Consider the following 20,657-nt stretch of genomic DNA (forward strand, 5'->3'; position numbering starts at 1 on the left):
TTTTTTTGGTAAATACGTAATGTGGGTTTATTTTTAAATCATGATTTAGCATACATTAATATTATTTATAAAATCAATCAACACAATGTCATAACATTACAAATGAATATTTATAACATAGTTTTGGTATTAAAATGTAGCATATTAGCAAACCATATCCTACACAAAGTCCAGGCTGCTTTCATTTGAGGGAGAAAACTAGGCATATTTGGACTGTCGGGTGCAGAAGATCTGAGATTAGGTCTTTTCTTTCTTCACAATTCTGTCTTTAGCAGAATCAGAGCTTTCTGCATATTTGAATACACTAGGAATAAATAACATGGGGTCATTATTTTTTAAGGAAACAAAACATCATGTGCTGTTAAACAATTTTATAGATACCAATTTGAATTGTTTGAATTAAACAAGATGCAATAATAAAAAGCACACTTTGACTTAAAATAGCATGACCATTAACAATATGTTTATTGTATAAAGTATTCATAACTTGGTTAACAGTATTAATTTTGATGAGGTACTCTTAATTTATCTCAAATACAAATGCTTTATCTAGGAATGGTTTGTGATGTGTATAGTAACTTGTATATTGTGGTGGAGAGATAAATAAAGGGTAGTTCAGAGATTTCCTAAAGTCCAGCACCACTTGCAATTGAGCATCTTTCTTTCTTTATTCTACAGATTTATATCCCTTTTTTATTTTGTTCAAATCAAGGAAGTATACACTCCTCTTCCTATATTGTTCACAACATGGTGGATTGGACTGAAAGAGAGAACTGGCCCACCTTCTCTGACTAATGGAAGAAAATAATGTTTCAGTTTCTAATTCAGTTCTTTAACTAGTATATCAAACTGGCATTTGTTTCTGGTAGGACACGAGAGCAGCTCAGAAACTTTATCCAACTCCTAAAATGGGGAATGGTCACAATTCCACAATGGCCAGTGTAACACTCCAGATGCCACACAATTTTTTTACTACTGGTTCTGTGGGCATGGTTTGGTGGGTGTGGTGTGACTTTTTTGGTGTGGCTTGGTGGGTGTGTCAGGGGAGGGATACTGTCAAATGTCCATTCCCACCCCACTCCAGGAGAAGGAACCTGAAAAATCTCAATTTCCTCCTGATCAGCTGGGACTGGGGAGGCAGAGAATACAGTGTTCCCTCGATTTTCGCGGGCGTTGTGTTCCGAGACCGCCCGCGAAAGTCGAATTTCCGCGAAGTAGAGATGCGGAAGTAAATATACTATTTTTGGCTATGGACAGTATCACAAGCCTTCCCTTAACACTTTAAACCCATAAATTGCAATTTCCCCCTCCCTTAGCAACTATTTAGATTATTACTCACCATGTTTATTTATTAAAGTTTATTAAAAAATATTTATTAAAGGCAGACAAAAGTTTGGCGATGACATATGATGTCATTGGGTGGGAAAAACCGTGGTATAGGGAAAAAACTCGCAAAGTATTTTTTAATTAATATTTTTGAAAAACCGAGGTATAGACTTTTTGCGAAGTTCGAACCCGCGAAAATCGAGGGAACACTGTAGATGGAAGCAGGACCAGTCAGAGGAAGTGTTTACTGGTTCTACGAACTACTCAAAATTTATTTTACCGGTTCTTCAGAAATGGTCAGAACCTGCTGAATCTCACCTCTGGCACAAAGTATAATAGGGGCCATGATCCACAGAAGTTGCTTATCACTAGCACTGGTCAATAGCCAGTGCTGGCCAATTTGTATCACAGAGAGTCATAAAAAATATGCAACATGACTAAACTCTCAGGATGAAACCTTTCAGCCAGCTTTTACTTACAACAGATGAAAGGAAATTGTGTCAAATAAATGGGTGTTTTTTGGTGATAAATTCTAATGGTGTATTCAAATACTGTATTTGCTTATAGCATAAGGGCAGCATACAAATCTAATAAATAAATAAACAAATAAGTCACTGAATTTTCCTTTATTAACTATGAAATGAAAGACAAATTACTCACACAGATGAACATCTTGAGGCTCGTAAGCATAGAGACGGTTGGAATATCTTCCAGTGATATCTGCTCTAATAGTCAGTGCAGGATCTAGAGAAAAGGAAAGATGGAAACAGTCTATAAGCCACTCATATTTTTCCTATCATCAACATATGAAGTACAAACTCCTAATTAGAGCTATATTATGAACCTGTGTATACTGAGGAATATGGTATCAAAACATTCAGATGATACCAGGTTGGGGAAAGGCTTTGCAAATGATATCACCTATATGTGATTCTTCTTTCTAGTTTTTCCACATTCATACTGAATAGTGAACAAATTTTTGCATAATAAATATTTTGTTGGGACTATTTTTATTAGCCAGGTACCAGTTTTTCAAGTAAATGTTTTCAATTTCTAAAGACTCACCTACAAACAAAATTCTGGGCACATATTGACCATCTGGTGCAAGATGTTTATCTGTAGTTTCATACTAGAAGTAGGAAAAAAAAGATATGAATATTTCTAAAATTGCAGTCCTTGTACCTCAGCCTTTTCTACCAACTATATAAATGTCTCCTTCTAATTTATATAGTTGGTAGAAAAGGCTGAGGTACAACTATTGCAATGTTGTGCAAAATACACAGTTAGAATTATAATTTTAAGATATTAAAGACTGAACAGTTTAGATCAATTTGATGCTGTGGATAAAGTTCCATATTGTTCTATGAACTTCAGCTATCATAGTCCTCCAGCCAATATAACTGATAGTAGCAACTGGAGAAAGTTGAGACTATCACATCATATTTAGATCATAATATTTTCCTAATAAGTATTCATGTAAGCAACAATATTACTGAAAATACATATTGTGAATTACTACAAGGTTGCCATTTATTAATATACTGAATTATTAACATAGAGAAATCAAGGCAAATTATGTATTTGCAAATTTTACTAAAATAATAGCTTCCATTTTCTCAAATTATTTGCAGCTAATTTTCATTTTGGTAAAATGCCTTGTACAGTGATATCTTGTCTTACAAACTTAATTGGTTCTGGGATGAGGTTCTTAAGGTGAAAAGTTTGTAAGACGAAACAATGTTTCCCATAGGAATCAATGGAAAAGCGATTAATGCATGCAAGCCCAAAATTCACCACTTTTGCCAGCCAAAGCGCCCGTTTTTGCGCTGCTGGGATTCCCCTGAGGTTCCCCTCCATAGGAAACCCAACCTCTGGACTTCTGTGTTTTTGCGATGCTGCAGGGGAATCCCAGCAGGGGAATCCCAGCAGGGGAATCCCAGCATCGCAAAAACAAGCGCTTCGCTGGCAACGGAAGTCCGGAGGTGGGGGTTTCCCATGGAGGGGAGCCTCAGGGGAATCCAAGCAGCGCAAAAAATGGGTGCTTCTCTGGCAATGGAAGTCTGGAGGCAGGGCATCCCAGCGGCGGCGGTGGGTTTGTAAGGTGAAAATAGTTTGTAAGAAGAGGCAAAAATATCTTAAACCCCGGGTTTGTATCTCGAAAAGTTTGTATGATGAGGTGTTTGTAAGACGAGGTATCACTGTATAAGATTATATCCAGATATAATAATTAAAACATCATTTGAAAACTTACAATAAGATTAAGAAGAACAAAGCTGGCTGCCAGTTTCTGGATTTCTTTGTGTTCAGCAAATACCTTCTTCAGAGCTGAAACAGAGCAACAATTATAAAAACTATTATTTTAAAAATAAATGTTATATATCAATTGATAGTTCAAATCAGGCGAAATGTGAAAAACTATATTAATGTCTGAGATATCTCAATATAAAGTGAAAAAATAATACTAAAGAGGAAAACCAATTTTGTAGTGGTTTAGACATCAGGCTATAAATTGGAAGACTATATTTGCATTAGGTATAAAGCCTGGATCACCTTGAACCAGTCATTCGTTCTCAGTTCTAGGAAGTAGGCAATGGCAAATCACTTCTGAAATCTTGCAAAGAAAACTGCATGGTTCAGTCAAAAACTGACTCAAAATCCCACACAAATGATAGTATAATAATGAAGCGTACAAATGATTTAAAGAAAAATATTTAAAATTATCACAATATTTGGATTTTAAAACTTGGATTTATTTTCTTTTATATACAAGTGAATAGTATTAACATTAGTCTTTACAAATAATAATACTTCATTTCTAATTACTATGGCTGCTACAAAACCTTTTATTAAAAATAGTTATGTCTTTCATCTTTTAATTACTAAGTTAAAACAGGTCCTTTTTCAGGTGATTAAAAAAACCCTTCTGATGGGAGGAAGTAATTAATTTTGCTAGATGGGATGCACATTTCATTTGTTAGAAACAACAGTACCTTGACTATGAGGACACTCTTCTAAGTGGTGGATGATCATTATAGGCTTGTTACTGTAAAAGAAAAAGTGGTCCATAATAGAACTGCAGTTAGCTAACTTCTCTAAATTAAGCATGTCCCTTTGTATTGGCCTACAATTTCCATCAGTGTAGCTGGCATAGCCAATGGATTACATTGATGGGGGAAATGAGAATTAGACTGTGTCTGGAAAGGATCTCAAATCTATACTTAGTTTTTATCAAACATAGTGCTGAAATATATTTTTCCTACATTTCTTCTCCTGCAAAAGATCTTTCTGTATTTCTATCTCATTCTCCTAGTGCCTTAAAATTTCTTTAGCAATTCTTTTGTGGTTTGTGAGATGACTTTACTGTTAAAAAAAGTGGTTAGTTCTATAGTGCTGCTTAATCATGTCTATTAGTGTAAAGCCTATTTCCTGTTGCTTTGTGATATATACAAGAGGAATTTTCTCATGATATAATTTTCTTGGATTTAAATGACATGGAAACTCTGGAAAGCTGAAAACTGCTGCAATGGTGATTATATTGTGAAAGAAAGGAAGAAAGAAAGAAAGAAAGAAAGAAAGGTCAGAACAAGATCAAATGGCAAGAATTTCCCTAAATTGTTCTTATCTTTGCGGGTGGGAAAAAATGAAAGCAAATTCTTTTCCATAAATTTGAAAGAGAGTAAACAAAGAAAAAGACTGTGATATAAATTATAATGTGCAGTATCATTTGTTGAAATAAATTAAAAGAAATTTAAATATTACGTCAATGTCTCATACTGGAACTAATATTTTCATAAATCAATGAGTAGGACTTGCAGAATGAATTAATTTACCTTGTTTTGGATTTAAAAAGAGCTTCTTCATATGTCTGAGTCCAGATTAGTTGATCACCCCAGCCTGAATATAAATGACAAATGGAATTTAGTTTATGTCATTGTTGAAGAAGTCATGAATATATAACTTCAATCAAATATTAACAAATATTAGAGTAGATCTTTCACTCAATACACTTCTTCATCCAAGCATTTCCCCATGTTTTAGGAACTTTTTTTTTATAATGTGGGTTAACAGCAAATATTTATTTGAATTCATTTATTAATATGAATTCAGGAGTTCATAAACATGGCATACTATCTGTAGCTAATAATTCATGCAATGTTTATATAAAGGCTGTTAATACTATCCTCTCTTCAGCCTGACACTTATTAATACTTAAATTCGTTTTTTAGAGGATGCTGTTTTATGCAATATCTACTTTACTTTGGAATTCTGAGAATTGACACATCTTAAATCTGTCAAGATTGGCAAACACTGCCCCTGAATCATACCAGAGGTGGGTTGTTGCCTGTTTGGACCGGTTCTATAGTGGGAATCCCCCCACCCACGCTCACTTAACTGGGAACAATTGCTGGTTGGCCACATCCCCAAACTGGCTCTAATAATGGTACCTATGATGACACCATCTTATTTTTTGGCTTCTATGGCAAAAGAATAAGCTGTTTTTTGCTTCTGTGCATATGCAGAAACTGATTTTTGACACTGCACATATGCACAGCACAGGATGTGGTGTTGGAGGAAGCAAACTGGTGGCAAGGTAAGTTAGAACCCATCCCTGGATCACATGCTCCAGTTCCTACCAGCTCTAGCCAATATAACAAATTATTCAATTAATTCAAATCTTTTAAACTTAATGGAAATGACTTTCAAATAGATATGTATAAATTGCTATTTATTGTTCAGATAATATTCCATTACCGTTAGATCCTTGGAATGGCTTTATTTCCATTTTACATTGTCCACACTGATACGTACGTTTTTTCCATGTTGTAGATCAGTGTTTCTCAACTTCAGCAACTTTAAGATATGTAGGAATTCTGGGAACTGAAGTCCACGTATTTTAAAGTTGCCAAGGTTTAAAAGTGGTGTTGCAAACTATATATGTCTGCTCTAATATCTGTCAGGCATGCTGGATTTTTTAAAATTGACTTTAAATTAAATAATATTCTGTCTGTTGAAAATTATTTGGAGAAAAATAACTGTGATAAATAATTTTAGAAATATTTTTTTTAAAATAAGCAGGCCTGATTAACAACTGACATGATTGGTATAAAATGCACAGATTACCTCTTGAAAGAGTCTGTGGAAGTTTAGGATGGCTCTCTTTGGAGTCTTTTCTTCCATCTTTAGTAGTAGTTTCTTTAGCCAGGGAATACAAGACAGCAAGAGCCAAAATCAGGATGGAGGCCATGGTTTTTTCCATAGTTAAAACTAAGGAGTGGAAAAAGCATTAATCTGGATATACTGTACTTGAAAAGTGATAGGATAAAAGAACAATGTAACAAAACATAAGAAATAAAATATGATTTAAATCTTATGCACTAGTATAGAATTTCTCTATTTAGAGAGGAACTGGCTACCTAGGCAAATTTACAACAGAAGTCTATGTGTGTTTCTTTAAAGTTGAGCATTGCTGAATGTAATGAATTTTCTCCCAGATTTGTCTTCCTTCCTTCCTTCCTTCCTTCCTTCCTTCCTTCCTTCCTTCCTTCCTTCCTTCCTTCCTTCCCTCCTTGCTTGCTTCCTCCCTCCCTCTCTCCCCTTCCTTCCTTCTTCCTAATGGGGAATAGGGTTTGAAAACTGCAAAAGAGTACTCACAACTAGTGAAATTATACACTTAACTACAGATTGGATTCATGCATCATTCTAAGCTGAAATTCACTTTAAGATTAAGATTTCTTAATCATTTATTAAATGTTGAGTTCACTAGTTATTCTAAGCTAAAATCAAAACACATTGTGGGTTAGCATGATATATACTATAAGTTGCAAAAATATGAACAACCCTTGGATAGCAGCAACAAAGTACAGAAAAAATAGATATTTATAATTTAGATAAATGTACTTTGACATTACTCCTTGAAATCTATGTAGTAAAGCTAATATTCCTTACATTCTTGAAACAAGAATGTAAAAGTTAGGGTTCCCCCCCCCCCCAATATATTTCTACTGTAGAATCCACAATAATATTCATTATAAGCTTTACAGGAACAAGTCATGTACAGTGAATGAAAATCCTTTTAAAATTCCTGCATTGCATTAAAAACTGTAAAGGAATAAACTGTTCTCCAAGCGTAAGAGCAGGGACAGGTTTCAAGGCTTAATTTCCAAAAGCCCCTTTCCTTTGCTTCTTTTACTTTAAATTTTATTCTAAACTACTGATGAATTTGCTATTGGTTGATAGTAAAGCAAAACATTTTTTTCATGTTTATTGGGAAATTTTCTTGTATTAATACAAGAGCACTCAAATCAACATAAATACATTTAAAATCGACTGCACTCGTCTGTTTGTAAGAATGTGATCTTGCAGCTTATATTTTGATTTAGACCAATGTTTTCTTACATTTGACTTCCTCAAATGCATTAAATGTCAACTCCACAATTGCCAGCTAGCTTTTTGCTATGTGTTATCAGATTAAACCCAACATTTTTACAAAGCGTCAAGATGGAAAACTGACCCCCCCCACACACTCCGGTGATCTTATCTAGATTTAACCCTAAACTGTTTGCAGGAAGATGTATTCTGTTTTAACTTAATTGCATTCTCAGCTAACTTTAAATATTGATTATGAATATAGCATACACAAAAGTTGTTGAATATTGATGCAAATAACAACAACAACAATAATAATAACAACAACAATAATAAGCATCTCTTATATTTTAGATTTGCAAACCAATTTATGGGGTACATTTCCTTAGTCTGCTTCCCAAATTTAGTTCAATACTGATTTTTTGGAAGACTGTAAAGCTTACAAAGGATCACATTACTTTCAAAATCAGAAATTTGGGTATTTAATAATTCTAGTATTTAGCATTCGTCTCATCAGAATTTCTGCCAGAAATAACAAAATATTATTTCTGAGCCTTTATATTTAGCACGGAACGAATGTAACTTCATCTGAGCTTTTGTATTTAGCATGGGATGAAAATACGTAACTTAGTCAAGCTCAGAATAAACCTCATGGAAATCAGTAGGTCCTTAGCTAATTATGAATTATCTTATTGATTTTGAAATATCAACAGTATTGTAGTCTAATACCTTTATAGTCTGTGGAGAAGGGCGTTATAGAAATCTGACTAAATAAATAAATAAATAGCTGGCTGAAGAATTTTGGGATTGGAAATTTAGATTTCTAGATGTAGATCTAGCCAAGATCATATCTAGAACCAATTCACTAACTTGTAAGTATATTTAATTACAATACAGAAGAACTGGTTCCAGATATGTTAGGTATCATTGTTATTTTTTTAGGAAACAAAATTGTTGCAAATAGTAGTTTTTAACTTTGAATAAGCATGCCTTGGACTAAACTTTTAATGACATAACTATAGTATAATAGCACATATATGAGAAAAATCAGAATGGGGATAGTTGGAAAGAGGAATAAGGTTAATGCCAGATTCCTGTATCTAATTTTTAAATCCATGTGAAAATCAAAAGTGTGTGTGTGTGCGTGCATGTGCATGTATGTCTGTGCACGCACGTGAGCACGCACCTGTCTATCTAAATATCTATGCCTATTTGAGTGTTTTTAAGGTATGCCACCATGATATTTTTATAAGGCAGTCCCATCATGAATAGTCAGCATGGTTTATAGTTAGGCTGGATGAATGATGGAAGTTTAGAGAGCGGAAGATTGTAGTTTGATGGCAATAGTAAGAAAAATATAAATGGGGAAGAAAATGGGGAAAAACTATATAGAGAAAAAAATCTTCTTTTCCTCCAAGCTTTCTAAGACACAAGAAAAGATATAAAATTTCTATTTTGTACAACATAGAAGACATTCCCTTTTAAAAATAAGTCCGGCTTTAAAAGAAATGAAAAGGATTTATCCTTGCTAAACAGGAAATCAAAGCAGGGTAAAGGAAAGATTGTTGGCAGGCTAGAAGTAGGAAGCAAATAACTTAAAGTAATGTATCTTGGCTGTAAAAATATGTTGTGTACTTGCAAACCTCTGTTTAAATGGATTTTTTTTTCCTGTCAAAAAGAATGTCAGGATTATCTAAATATCATCATCTTTGCTTCACTCGTTATTAAGTAACTTGACTCACAACCATCAAATATTTTTAACAGGACCTTTGCTACACAAGCAGCAATAACCTTACCTTTCCTGCCCTCTTGCTTCTTAGAGCAACAGCTGAAGAGCTTTCAATTTCAGTGTGGACAAGAAAGGTGTGGAATGTCTATTTATATATCTGGGTGCACCTGATCCCACCCACCAGGTTGGTATTTGAATCCTGCTGTTGTAAGAAAAAGTTAAAAAGTAGAAAAGTATTAGCAAGGAATTTTTAGAACAATGTTGTGCCATTTCATGCTTTGATTTATTGAACAATTATTATAGAAAACTACAATATTGAGTTTATATGAGTTGTTCAACAAACATACTTGGCACCAGGCCAAACCTTGTACAGTAAGTGTAAATGGAGACTTCCAATTTGACCAAAGGCTGACTTGTCCACATCTGATTGGAGCAGCCTTTTTTCAAGGCAAAGGTCTATAATTTTTTTGAAAATATGGAGCTGATTATTTCATTAGCTTTCAGGTACAAACCAAAATGGACCTTAATATCTGTCTGTTATTACTTGGAATAAGATCATTCCATAACTAGAAAGCCAGTTTAGTGTAGTAATTAAATGCTGGCCTAGAAACTAGGAAGCTGTGAAGACAGCCTGCCTTAGGATTGAAAGCTGAGTAGCTGACCTTGGGATAGCACATTTAAAAATTATCTTTATTTATGTTAAAAATCTCTCAACCTCATTTCAGAGGATTATTGTTTCTGGAAAAAGAGAGGCCAGGGTATTAAGTATGTTCAGTTTAAAAAGTAATATAAAAATTAGTAATAATTATAACTAACAGATGCCAAACTAGATACCTTCAAAAGAGATGTTCTAGATCGTTCTAGATTAAGTAAAGGTTATTGCATTCTTGCTGTTACTAGCATACAAACTATCTATGCAAAAGTTTGTATTTTTGTATTTATTAGATTTCTATGCTGCCCCTCTCCGAGCAATTTGTTGCATATTTGTTCTGATGTTGTTTGCTTCCATATGTCTTGTTCCTTTTGTACAATACCATTACAAAACAATCACACTAGTATTTCATTATGGTAAGCCCCTGATACAATTTGTCCCTAGGGCAAGATTTTTTGATCATGTTAGGATCACCACTATTCTTTTGCCATTCTATTTATTTTTCATTGCAACTAATTTGATTAGTGCTTAATCAGGTTTTCCTTTAGTAGTATATTTGTCCATGTATGTTTTAGATCCATGTCCCTCCTAGTTGTATAAGGCCTCCAGAGAGGGAACATATGATTGGATAGATGCAGTGCAGTGATGGGTTTCTCCTGGTTCAGCCTGGTTCTGCGAACCAATAGCAGCGCCAGCAGGAGGTTCCGTCCACCCGCTTGGGATGCTTCTGTGCATGTGTCAAAGTGGTGTGCACACAGCTGAAAACCAGTGCAGACTGGTAGCAACAGGTTTTAGAACCCACTACTAATATAGTGGTAATCATTTCTTTTGTGGGAAAAGGGTGAATCTAGCCACTTTGTAGGAGACTGTTGTTCATTCTTTTCTCAAGATGCAAGTACTCTAGGACAGTGTTTTTCAACCTTAACCACTTGAAGATGTATGGACTTCCATTATTATAAATCTCCAGCCAGCTGTTATTCTACTGCTGCTAGAAGCTTTGTTGAGAAAATTATCATCCTCTAGCTCATAAAGAAATAGATTATTTTAGCCCTTTTCAATTTGGATTAGGTCATGTCATAGCCCTGAGACAATATTGATCTCAGTTGACAGTTGTTAGGCTCTGTATAACTATAGTACATCCAGTACTACACTCCTTAATTTTGTAGCAATACCTTCAAGACCACCTAAAGTGGGAGACTTTTGTGATTCTTTTCTTTTTTATGTCCAGTTGCAGGTGTTCTTGATAGGTAGTAATAGATCAAGCCTAAGGCTTTGTGGGGTGCTCCTTTACTATTTCCTTACTCCTGTTGTATATGATGAAGTTGCTATCATCTGTCAACATCAGGTAAAATATCACCTGTATCTTTGTCCTGACCAAATTATGTTATTAAGTTTCTCCCTCCCTTCATTTCCTAGAGCTTATGTAGGTTTGGGTGGGAGACAAGAGGCAATACCATAACTTGATCTATATATTTTACTATAAGGTGGTTTTATGAATGGGTGTAGTCTAGTTGATAAAATATAAAAAAGTAAAGCAAAGGTAAATTGTCACCCAGTTTGATATAACAAACAACCTCTCAGGTAAACTGTGTTAAATTGTTTCACAACATGCTAAATTGTGCTGCATCAGGGTGTACTGAACACAATATTCTGAATTGATGCAGCACAACCAACAGCTATCTAAACAACCAACCAAGTTTGTGATTTTATTTATTTGTATCTCACCTTTATTATTTTTATAAATAACTCGAGGCAATAAATATATCCAACAAATTTTCCTCTTTTTATTTTTTGCACAATAACAATGGGTTGGGCTGACAGAAAATGAATGGTCCAGTCATCACCAGATGAGCTGTCTGTGATTGGATTTAAAATTATGGTATCTTGCTTTATAGCCTGGCGCCATAACCACTAGACAATTGATTCTCATATTCAAATGTATAGAGTGAAATGGAATATAATAAGATGTTCTATATATGTTTATCACTAGACCATTTTGAATTTATTTGCATATTTATATAGATTTTAAACTATACATAATTATATAACTATATAGACCTATATAAACATAGATTTTAAACTGTTAAAATAAGTTTTCTCACCAACAGGAAACAATTGGTGAGTTACTAGAGATGTGATATTCAAAATGCAGCATTAATTCATATGGCATGATTATATTTACTTGTTTCCTTTCCAACAGAATCTAGTTCATGTAATATGTTTTAGACTGAAGAATAAATAGCTTTTGTAGATGCCCATGCTTTTCTGAAAGCCAGTTGTTTGGAATTAACAAGAGAATAATAGAATAGACCAGTGTTTCCCAATCTTGGCAACTTGAAGATATCTGAACTTCAACTCCCAGAATTCCCCAGCCAGCATTTGCTAGCTGGGGAATTCTGGGAGTTGAAGTCCAGATATCTTCAAGTTGCCAAGATTGGGAAACACTGGAATAGACCATTATAATAAATGAATGATGGTTAAATATTAATAAAATCAAGATTGCTTATTTGTGTGTATATTTATTTTTTTTAAAGTAAAACACAAGGTCAAATAAAGTATATTAGAAATATGTTTGGCTTATCAATATGCTTCATTTTAGTTGACAGTTTCTTTTTCTTTTCTCACAGTGTGTATTAGCAATATGCATTTCTCTGCCATGGCACCGTACTCTGTTATTGACATAACCATATAACATGAATGATGGGGTTGCAAATTACATTGGATAGTAATGGGGCCATCTTTTCCAATCATGCTGAAGAATAATATACACATAAATTCATTTAAAATGAATATATCTATCTCTTGGAATGGATATTTGATACAGAGATAGATAAATTGCTTTTTGCAATTTTGTAATGTATTAAAGGTGTTTTTCAAAAGGCAACTGGACTTTCTTAGTCTAGTTAATTAACCTAAACAACCATGACCTGAATGCTTGAGAATCTCCATAGACACAATTTGGTAATAGATCCGTTTTTTCAAAATCTAAAAATGTTTCTTATGGAAATATGACCAATTAAATAGCATGAGTAGTGGACTTGTTAACCAAATCATTGTATTTTAAATTTAACATGTTACGAGAAAACCAAATTAGAAGTCTGCAGAGCCAAAGTTTTTTAGATCCTTGTTGTACAGGATATGTTTAAGAGTAAGACTACAGAAAATTTGCACATAGAAACTATTTGATGGGTATGATCTTATGCTTGGATGGCATGCTTTCATATGGTATGATAAGGAGAAAAATCACTCATATTTTAAAAGACATACATTAAGGAAATATTTACTAGAAGTTTGGAAAGACATAAGGAAAAACCACTTTTTAACTATTCCAAAATGGCTTGCCCCTCTAGAAGCAATAATACATCCAAAATCTACAAAAGACAAAAAAATTATGCGATATAAAGATTTACTAAATGACCAAATGAAATTAAAATCTAGAACCACACTACAAGATGAAGGGATAACAATAGATTGGTGGCATTATGCCCAGATTCGATCTAGATACCAGAAGGATAAAACACTTTATATTTTTAACAAAAATAAAAATTTGTTAAGCAATTTAATTACTCTTAATCAAACAAAAACAATAGGGAAAATTTATAAATTCCTTATTGCACATAAAAACATAGAATTGACCCTAAAAGATAATATGATAAGATGGTGCAAAAACATTGGTAAAGAAATAGACATAGATACATGGGAAAAAGTCTGGGTCAATAATTGGAAAATGACCAAATCAGCATCATTAAAAGAAAACCAAATTAAAATGTTTTATAGATGGCATCTCCCACCAAATAGAATAGCAAAAATGTTCCCTAAAACTTCTCCATTGTGTTGGAAATGTAAGAAAGAAATAGGAACCTACTACCATCAATGGTGGACATGTGGTAAAGCTAAAATATATTGGAAGATGATAGAGAAAATAATAAAAGAAACGGTAAAGCAGGAGGTTGAAAACACCCCGGAATTTTATTTATTAGGAATTACCAACCAGACCTACAAGAAAGAAATTTTATATTTAATTATACACATATTAACAGCGGCTAGAATCACGTATGCGCAAAATTGGAAGGGGGAGGAAATCCCCAAAGAAGAAGAAGTTATAGCAAAATTATTAGATTGCGCTGAAATGGATATGATGACAAGACGTTTAAATGATCAAGAAGATACTAAGTTTTATGAAGCATGGAACAATGTTTATAAATGGATAGATAAGAAAAAATAAGATACACAATTTATTTTTAGTTAATTTGTTGTATTTGTTTTTACTTAGGTAATAATAATACTAACATTAGTTCAAATTTATTGTTTAATGACTAAGGTAGAATTAGTTTATATATAAGAATTAGTTTATATATAAGAAATAAAGTAAGAATTTTGGTTCTATATATATATTAGTAACAATGTGAAAAACCTTAACTCAAATTTAGCAAATTTTTTTAATACTCAACATATATCCAATTATGTATTCTTTTTCTGTATTTGAATTTATACTTTCAAGATAAGCGGGGAAAATGTATCCCCATTTTGTGTTCAATGTTTGTATGTGTGTCTGTCTATTTTAAGAAAATCAATAAAATATATTTTAAAAAAAAGAAACTATTTGATGAACTCCTCTCTACTGGAATTAAGATGTCTGGAACTAGGACAATGGTTCTGATCCAAAATTTTCTACTTTAGTCAGTTAATGTAGATGTTCATAAATTCCATTTAGCAATTTGTTTTATTCCTGAAATTTAGAATTGAGGTCATCTAGACACAGCATATATATTTCTTTTATTTAATATAACTGTAATAATTTTAGTTAAAGGTTACGCTTAATTTGATAAATATTTCTAAATAATTAAACATTTGTCATATTTACTTTACCTATTCCAGAAATTTCACTTGGTGATGTGTACATAATTTCAATAGCAAATCCTGTTGTGTTTAGCTCTGACGATGCATTATTTTCCCTGTACTGTCACTGTATGTCCTAGCCCTAAAAATAAATAATGACAAAGACTTTATTAAGTCTAGTCATCTTTCTGAATTTTTCTAGATAGCTCTTATCATCTATGATATCTAAGATTGTCCTACATTATATTTTAATATAGACATGCATTTCTTTCAAGATGAAGGATTTTTGTAAAATGGGAATTTAAAATTTCTCAATATTAGAACCTAGTTATGAGTTTGCTTTTTGTTCTTAAAATGTGGATTACAGAATTTTATTTTATTTTTTGAAAATAATTTTATTGAATTAATTTACAACAAACCAACATACAAAATATACATATACAAGACCAACATACAAACAAAGAAAAGTCTGGCAACATTGTTTGTAGAAAGCATGGACATGGAATAAATCAACATAAGTATGAAATGAATTGGTTAAACATTGACAATTAGTGAAGTGAAATGCACTAGAATTGCTCACTTTCAGTCAAAAGATCACTTTTTTGTTATTTAGATCACACAGAAAAATAAAGGAGGAACAATGTTAGTTGTGTATCAGGAAGAATGGGAAAACAGTATTTTGATACAATGAAATTAAGATGAAATAACATTCATTCATTCATTCGTTTATTTATTTATTTGGACTTTTATGCCACCCTACTCCCAGAGGACTCTGGGTAACTCACAGCCAAATACACATAAAATACAATATAGAATTTCCTAAAAACACTCCAAAACAATTTAAAACCCACAATTAACAATTAAATGAACTTAAAAAAAAACCTGGTTGGATCCTGGTAGCATGCCATCTGATCAATGACCCCATGTCTGCTGGAAAACCAGGTCTTTACAGCTTTTCGGAAGACCAGTGGGGGCAGTCCAGATCTTGGGAGGTAGCTGGTTCCAAAGAGATGGAGCAACCACAGCGAAGGCCCTCCCCTGCGGACCACCAGCCAACACTGTTTAGCTCACAGGACCCGGAGAAAACCAACCCTGTGGTCCTTCATCGGTTGCTGAGAAGTAAGTGATAGTCTTGAAGAACCAAGTAAGTGATAGTCTTGAAGAACCAACACCTTGAATTGCAACCGGAGACCAATCAAAAACCAGTGCAATCCGCATAGGATTGGTGAAGTGTGGATGTTCCTAGGTGCACCCACAACAGCTCACGCAGCTGCATTCTGAATTTCACTTCATAATATGCTTATTACTAGGACAAGGAGGAGGAGGTGATGGTGGTGGAACAGAAGGAAAGTTCACAAATTTCTTATGTGGATTAGACTATAAACTGATTATTTACAAGTTCCAAGTTGAAGAAAGCCGATAATTTCCATGATATAACTTTATGTATATCCATCATTTTCAAGAAAATATAATCACAAATTGCTTTGAAATTCTGAATCTCATTGACAGCGAATCAGAGAAATTGTGAATGAAATAAAAGAAGTTGTTAAGGATGAATGTGAAATGAGATTGTCAAAGATGAAAAAATAGAATACTAGATTGAAAAACACCACATTGGACACCAGCAAATAATTGAAATTGCTAAGAAGAGAAGAAAAAACAAATCCAATGTGAAAAATTTGAGAATCTTTTAGGTAGAATCTCAACAAAGAATTTCACAGAAGGTTCAATGAAAGAAGAAACAACATTATAACAACATTTATTATTTCAAAGATGGAAAAGACTTCCAAAGGAGCTCTGAAGTCAAGATGAAATTCTAAATTTAAATTGGTATCTAAAGATTGCCAATGAATGGATGGTATTTGAGTCAAATATCAAACAAATATGGAAGGAGTATAATGAAATTAATTGCAATAAAAGATGTTAATATCCATGATATCCTAGGGTATCAAACTTACAGCCCACAGGTCAGCTGCATCATGTAGTAACCACCCCACCTCCATTAAGTGACTTTGATATCCCTGCCTTAAAAGATATTCTATACTTAAAAGAATCTCAAATACTACCATGTTTTCCTGAAAATAAGACCCAGTCTTATGGGTTTTTTGTCCCCCCAAATATGGTCTTGGCCTTATTATCAAGGGGGGAGGGTTTGTCTTATTATTTTCAGGGTGCAGCCATGAAGCACCATCAGTGTGGCTGGTTCAGGCCTGCAAACATTGTGAGGATCAGGGTCACTGTCAGCAGAGATCAAGCCAGATTCAGTGAGCTGGATGCACCGCTGCTGCTTGGGAAAAGAAAAGCAGGCACTTTGAGAGACTCCATTTCTCACGTTCTTCTCCTCTGGGGTGGTGGCAACATATTCAGCTCCCCAAATCTGGCCTACTGATCTCTGGATGCACAGCTGCCACTTAGAAGAAGAAGAAAAAGGAGGCAATGTGAAGCTCGGGGGAAGAAAAGAGAGAAGTGTAACTCTCCCCCTTTGCTGGCCAAGATTGGCAGGCTAGATTTGTGGAACTGGCTTCCATCTCCTGTGATGCCCAGAGAGCAGGGGACAAGAGACAGCAAGGGAGCCCCACTTTGTTCCCTGTGTCTAGTTTCTCCATTGCCCCTCCCCTCCCCCTGGCACTCCTTCTCACCAGCCAAGATTGGCAGGCCAGATTTGGGAGCTGAACACGCTGTCACCACCCAGGAAGAAATGGGCTCTCTCACAGCACCTCATCTCTCTCTTCTTCTCCTGAGTGGCAGCAGTGCATCCAGCTCACCAAATCCGACCTGCCAATCTCTGGACACACAGATGCCACTCGGGAGAATAAGAAAGAGAAGAGGCACTGCGAGTGAGCCATTACTTATGTTATTTTCCCAGGCGGTGGCAGCTCATTCAGAAGTTTTTCTTTAAATTGCAAAGAGTTTCCCTGCAGACTCCCACTAAGAGAGAGAGTAGTGGCAGAGAGAAGTCTTATGGCCCATCCATCCCCATCCCCTGCCTCACTTCCCATCCCCCAAATTGTGCCTATATATCTTACCAGCATCTGGAAGCTTCACCGCTTCTCGTTCCAACTACCACACCCCTGATGTCTGTAGTGCTTCCACCCGCTATCCTTACGAAAGGCTGTGAAGACCTAGCGTTGCCAGCAGGTCTGGGGGCCATGAATGTAACATTATGTCCGATTTGCAACTGTTTCTGTATATATGTGAGTTAGGGTTTTATTGTTCTTATTACTAAGTATTTGACTTATTTATTGTATGCACTATTTATTGTTGTAAGCCGCCCTGGGTCCCATTGGGATTGAGCGGCATAGAAGTCAACTCATTCTTGGCCTGTCTTTGCAGGGAAACTGATAAATTGTTAATTGCTCACACTTACGGGATGGTTTTTTTAATATTTCAAAGAGTTTCCCTACAAAGACCAGCCGAGAAGGAGTACTGGTGAGCTACCAGACACATGTCCTGAAAAGCCCTGTTGGGCTTAATATCAGGACATGTATTAATTTCGGGGAAACACAGTAGAATATGAAGCTATGTGAACATTCCAATCAAAATGTAAGGCTATGGAATTGATGTAACACTAATTAATATACATATATGTTAATTGGATTTATACACCACCCCTCTCTGAGGACTCAGTGCGGCTTACAACATTCAAAAAGAAACAATGAAATCCAATTAATTAAAAACTTTGGTAAATTACTCTAAAATGCCAAATTTTGTTTAAAAAAATCAATCATACCCATTCAGACAACAATCACACATAACATTCATTGGCCAGGGGACTAGGATCTAATCACTTCATACATGAGTTTTAAGACACTTGTGGAAGGTGAGGAGCATGGGGGCAATGCAAATCTCTGGGGGAGGAGCTGATTCCAGAGGGCTAGGCTCCCCACAGGGAAGGCTCTTCCCCTAGGCCACGCCAAGTGACATTGTTTAGTTGAGAAGGCCAACTCTGTGGGACCTAACTGGTTGCTGGGACTCATTCAGCAGAAGGCGGTCCCACAAGTAATCTGACCCGATGCCATACAGGGCTTTATAGGTCATTAGCAACACTTTGAATTGTGTCCGGAAACCAATCGGCAGCCAATGCAATCCGCGGAGTGCTGGAAAAACATAGACAAGTCTAAGAAGGCCCATGACCATTCGCGTGGCTGTATTTTGCACTATTTATTTATTTATTTGTTTGTTTGTTTGTTCATTGGATTTGTATGCCTACAATTTGTAGTTATTGTAATTAAAATATAACAATAAATAGAAGAGTCAGGTAAGATTCTAATCTAACTATGTCAAAAATCTGAAGAACAGTCTGCGTAAAGAATTAACAGACAGTACAATCTGTTGTTCAATTTGTCAATTTCACATGCCACATGTAACACAACAATACACAGGATCATCCTGTGAATAACAATTCTATTGGCAAGGGAGAGTTGTTAGAACAAACCCAGTTAAAAGATGGGATGGAGCAGTGGAACTACATTTTTGAAACTAACTTGGGATGCCTATTAGTCTTTTCCATTAGAACAAAATAAATTATTAACTTAAAATATCTCACCTTCAGAAACTGTCCTGGGCAACGGAGTGTGCATAGAAACAAGATGTTGGCACAAATTTCCAGGATCAAAATTGTATTCAGTTCCTGCTCATTGCTTACTTACAAAACTGATTGAAAAAAAAAACCTATTTCTTTGGTATTTCAACTGTGCTGAAATTATTTATGTATCATTGTAATCTCTGCATTAGAAGGCGAACATAGGGTATAAGATACGTTAACTATTAACCATATCAGTTCAGTGTGAATATATTACATTAAGAGATAAGCCAATTCAGAATTCTTCAATTTGCCATTTCATAATCTTCCACAAAACAGTTGCAAAGAAGTGACTGCATTGTGAGTAGGGCCTTCAATATCAACATATTGCTGCTACATATAGCAGGAGCCTGTTTCTCAATATGAAGTTAGCAAAATTTCGTGCATTGCTGCTGCTTTTACATTTTGTACATTATAACCAAAATTGCCAACAGCATCAGGAGTTACTGTATTGTACTGGACTCAAAGAGATCCAGGTTCATATCTTCAGCCATGGAAGTTGAGTGAGATGACTTTGAGCCAGTCATTCTCAAGGCCAAACTACTGTATAGGGAAATGTGTTAGGGGAGAGGAAGAGTTTAAAAACAACAAGATACCATTAAAGAAAACCAATTTTTAAAAAGTGTGTTTCATTTTCTGAGATCAGGTAATAAGATAAACCACAATTGAACAAATAATCTCAGTCTGATGACCTTGAAAGGAATAAAAAGAATGCTCTGCAGTATTCCATTTCTGGACCATGTTGATCAGCTATCCTGGGTGATTTTGCAGTTTATGGGATATTCACTTCAAACTTGGACAAAGTATAACCAACTCACCTGAAATATTAGGATTAGTGTAGTCCTGATAAGAAACAGAATATCATTGGGGGTTCTGGAATTTTTCTTTGTGGAATGGTAGATTTTGTATATATTTAATCAAAACTTAATTTATGATGTTATGTTGTGATATTTATGATGTTGTACAAATATGGCTGCTAAATTTGTAATCAGCATTTTAAATATGAACATATATCTCCTCTACCTTTCTTCTATTCCTATATCTCTTCTTCTATTCTTTCATTGATATGTTTTATTTCTATATCTTCTCTTCTATTCGTTCTTAGATATATTTTACTATGAGCATATCCTCTATAACCTTCATTGTGTATTTTACTATGTGTA

At 34.6% G+C, this 20,657-nt stretch overlaps 1 protein-coding gene across 1 annotated transcript; it reads right to left on the minus strand.

The window, feature by feature from the left end:
• Positions 1–9,548, minus strand: AGR2 (anterior gradient 2, protein disulphide isomerase family member). The gene is made up of 8 exons (XM_070766894.1): positions 9,489–9,548; positions 6,448–6,591; positions 5,157–5,220; positions 4,317–4,369; positions 3,578–3,651; positions 2,392–2,455; positions 1,987–2,070; positions 1–304 (listed from the first exon to the last, which is right to left on the minus strand). The coding sequence occupies exons 2-8, from the start codon at positions 6,581–6,583 to the stop codon at positions 255–257; spliced, it is 525 nt and encodes a 174-aa protein (XP_070622995.1). The 5' UTR covers positions 6,584–6,591; positions 9,489–9,548; the 3' UTR covers positions 1–254.
• Between the last annotated feature and the right edge of the window lie 11,109 nt (positions 9,549–20,657).

Source organism: Erythrolamprus reginae, chromosome Z, assembly GCF_031021105.1.
Source record: "Erythrolamprus reginae isolate rEryReg1 chromosome Z, rEryReg1.hap1, whole genome shotgun sequence".
Classification (NCBI taxonomy): Eukaryota; Metazoa; Chordata; class Lepidosauria; order Squamata; family Dipsadidae; genus Erythrolamprus; species Erythrolamprus reginae.

Excerpts from the sequence above, each read along its gene's own strand:
- AGR2 (XM_070766894.1), bottom strand. The coding sequence starts at position 6,583 with ATGGAAAAAACCATGGCCTCCATCCTGATTTTGGCTCTTGCTGTCTTG. Across the intron at positions 2,456-3,577 it reads TTGTTCTTCTTAATCTTATT|TATGAAACTACAGATAAACA; the intron begins GTAAGTTTTCAA and ends TCCTACTTCTAG. Across the intron at positions 305-1,986 it reads GCCTCAAGATGTTCATCTGT|TGTATTCAAATATGCAGAAA; the intron begins GTGAGTAATTTG and ends ATTTATTCCTAG.